Source organism: Papaver somniferum, unplaced genomic scaffold (genome assembly GCF_003573695.1).
Source record: "Papaver somniferum cultivar HN1 unplaced genomic scaffold, ASM357369v1 unplaced-scaffold_131, whole genome shotgun sequence".
Classification (NCBI taxonomy): Eukaryota; Viridiplantae; Streptophyta; class Magnoliopsida; order Ranunculales; family Papaveraceae; genus Papaver; species Papaver somniferum.
Window position 1 is genome coordinate 1,929,990 of NW_020622270.1, and position 3,452 is coordinate 1,933,441.

General features: G+C 35.9%; 1 protein-coding gene across 1 annotated transcript; it reads left to right on the forward strand.

Annotated features, from left to right (window-relative positions):
• The first annotated feature begins 1,690 nt into the window (after positions 1-1,690).
• LOC113332338 (uncharacterized mitochondrial protein AtMg00810-like) lies at positions 1,691-3,062 on the forward strand. The gene is made up of 5 exons (XM_026578885.1): positions 1,691-1,813; positions 1,929-2,221; positions 2,706-2,712; positions 2,799-2,852; positions 3,012-3,062. Exons 1-5 carry the CDS (start codon positions 1,691-1,693, stop codon positions 3,060-3,062), a joined length of 528 nt encoding a protein of 175 aa, XP_026434670.1.
• The last annotated feature ends 390 nt before the right edge of the window (positions 3,063-3,452 follow it).

Sequence of the window (3,452 nt, forward strand, 5' to 3'; positions counted from 1 at the left end):
CCTTTTACTTTGTCATCTAGAGTTTCCACTGCTCCTCCTGCACTTGTTCATTGTGATGTTTGTGGACCTTCCCCTGAAGTGTCTTTGTTAGGATTCAAGTACTACATTATCTTTATGGATGACTTTAGTAGATATCATTGGATCTATCCTTTGAAATCTAAGTCTGATGCTCTTGTATCTTTTCAACACTTCAAACAAATAAATGAAAATCTTTTGGCTACCAAAATTATTTCTTTTCAGTGTGATAATGCTTATGAATTGTCCAAAGGCCCTTTTAAACTATTTTTAGATTAATCTGGCATTATTTTGAGATCGTCCAATCCACATACCTCTCAGCAAAATGGTTTAGCTGAGAGGAAACAAAAACATATCACTGAAGTAGGTCTCACTCTGCTTTTACAATCTCATTTATTAAAAAAAATTTGGTATGATGCTTTCCATACTGCCACTTTTTTGATAAATAGATTACCTACTAAACTGCTGAACATTCAATCTCCTTTTGAAGTATTATTTCATAAACCTCCTGATTTTTCTTTTCTTAAAGTCTTTGGTTCAGCTTGCTTTCCTTCTTTAGGATCCTATAGGCAGGACAAATTATCTCCTAAGTCATCTTTATGTGTTTTTTATTGGTTATAGTCCTCTTCATAGAGACTTCATAGAGGATATAGATGTTATGAAAAGTCCACAGGGAAACTTTATACACACCAAGACATGTTGTCTTTGATGAAAATTGTTTTCCTTACTCCACTACTGTTGTTCCTTGTTCCACTGAGTCATCTCCTTCACAGTCTTTACTTGATGCTTCTTCTCTAAATAATACTACTTCCACACTCATTCCTTCATCAAATCAGTTGATGTTTTCTACTTCAGGACAACAACTCGGTTCTCCTGCATCAAATATAGTCCCTTTTTCTGCTCATGTTACCAGATATCAATCTGGTATTCCTAAACCCAAGCTTTTACCTGATTTTGTGACTAACAATGTTGTAAAACATCCTGTTTCTACAGCTTTTAGTTCTCTACTTCAACCAACAGAGCCTAAAACTTTCAAGCAGGAAATGAAAAATCCTGAATGGGTAGTTTGCATGAAATAAGAATGTCATAAAGGATGCAAATACTTATGATTTGGTAAAGTTTCAGAAGGGTATGAATGTTCTGGGTTGTAAGTGTGTTTACAAACTCAAGTTAAAACCTGATGGCACTATTGAGAGGTTTAAGAGTAGGTTGGTTGCTAAGGGATACAATCAGTTAGATGGAGTTGACTATACTGATACTTTCAGTCCAGTAGTGAAAGCACCTACTATTAGAACCATTCTTACTATTGCAGCTTAAAATGGATGGCAAATTCAACAATTAGATGTGTGTAATGCTTTTTTGCATGGACAATTGAATGAATGTGTGTTTATGGAGCAGCCACCAGGATTTTTAGTTGAAGGAAATAAGACTACGTTTTTCATTTAAAAAAATCCTTATATGGCCTGAAAAAAGCACCAAGGGCTTGGTTTCAATGATTCAGTGGCTTTCTTCTTCAATATGTCTTTCAGCAGTCTAAGTGTGATCATCCTTTTTCCTCTAAAAATCTGACAAGGGTCTTATGTATCTCCTCTTGTATGTGGATGATATCATTTTGACTGGCAGCTCAGGTACTTTGCTAAATTCTCTTATTTCCGCATTAAGTACAAAATTTAAAATGAAGGCTTTAGGACCTCTTCATTATTTCTTGAGCATTGAGGTTGTTAGAAGTTATGATACTAAGTCCTTATTACTTACTCAAAAGAAGTATTTTCTTGAGCTTTTGGTTAAGTCTGATATGGTAGATTGTAAGCCCTGTAGTACTCTTGTTGCCAAAGGTCCAAGGTGCTCTATTTTTTTATGGTGATCCACTCCAATATCCTTTACACTATAGAAGTCTTGTTGGGGGCTTGCAGTATCTTACAATGAAAAGACCTGACATTGCATTTGCAGTCTCTTATGCGTCACAATTTATGCATCAACCTGCAACTACTCATTTGCAGTTAGTTAAGAGGATTTTAAGGTTTCTTAAAGGCAGTTTCGGATATGGAATTGTTCTTGGTTCTTCAAATATTTCTACAGTTACAGCTTATTCAGATTCTGGTTGGGCTGGTTGCCCTGATTCAAGAAGAAGTACCTCTGGTTATGATGTTTTCTTGGGCTCATCACTTATTTCTTGGACTTCAAAGAAGCAACCCGTAGTTTCAAGGTCTTCGGCTGAAGAGAATACAAATCACTTGCTAATACTTCTTTTGAGATGTTGTGGTTGTCATATTTTCTCAAGGAATTAGGTATTTCCTCTACAAGACCTTTTACTCTTCTTTGTGATAATCTTAGTGCCAGTAGTCTTGCCTGCAATCTGGTTTTTCATGCAAGAACGAAGCACATTGAAATGGATTACCATTTTATTAGAGACTTAGTTCAGTCTAAGTTCTTGATTATCAAGTTTGTGCCTTCTCTTCTTCAACTGGCCGATATATTCACAAAGGGTGTTGCTTCACATTTATTTGTTACTTTGGTTCCAAGATTATGCATTTTACCCATTATAAGCTTGAGGGGAGTATAAGAGTAACTGTATGTAATGTATTTTTCAGTTCTGGTTATAGAGTGAAGGTGCCCTTATCTTTGTTTAGTGTGTAAATAGCTAGAGTCTTGTAACTGTCTTTACAGCTGTTACAGCCTGTCTGTTTCAGGTATTTTGTATTAATACCTTTGTATTCTCTCTATGAGAGTTATCTGAAATTAGTCAACACATTTCATTTCTTCTAGCTCTGATTGTCTTATAGGGTGGCTGTATTTCATCTCTTATGGATACTGACTATAGTCCTTTTGGAATCCCGGTAAAATAAACTCTGGTACAAATTATAGTAAAATATGGGGATGATTTCTCCTTTTGGAATCCCGGTAAAATAACTCAATCTTATGGTGTTTCTTGTTGGCGGAGCTTGCTGAAATGGCAGGATTAATCTACGATAACTGCACATTGTATTTACATTCAGGTAGAGGAATTTCCTTTTGGAATGATGTATGGTGTGGTCAACTTCCTCTAGCAACTGTTTATCCAAATTTGTATAAGTTATCAAGAGATAGAAACGTCAAGTTACAGACATGGTATCTTCGAACGGTAATTGGAAGTTTGATTTCAAGAGAGTACTTCATTCTTTAGAGGTTGAAGATTACGCTGCACTTCTAACTGTTATTGGCGACAACCCACCAGCTCGGGATGGATTGCCAGACACGAGAAGATGGAGACTCAACACCACGGGGGTCTTTATAGTCAAATCACTTTATGCAAAACTGGTTAGTGAATCCGGTGTCGACAACTTTCCGTATCATTTTATTTGGAAGTCTGCAATACCTCCTAAGATCAATATATTAATGTGGAGTATAATTCATGGTAAACTGAATACCATAGATGTACTTCTACACAAAGGTTTGAA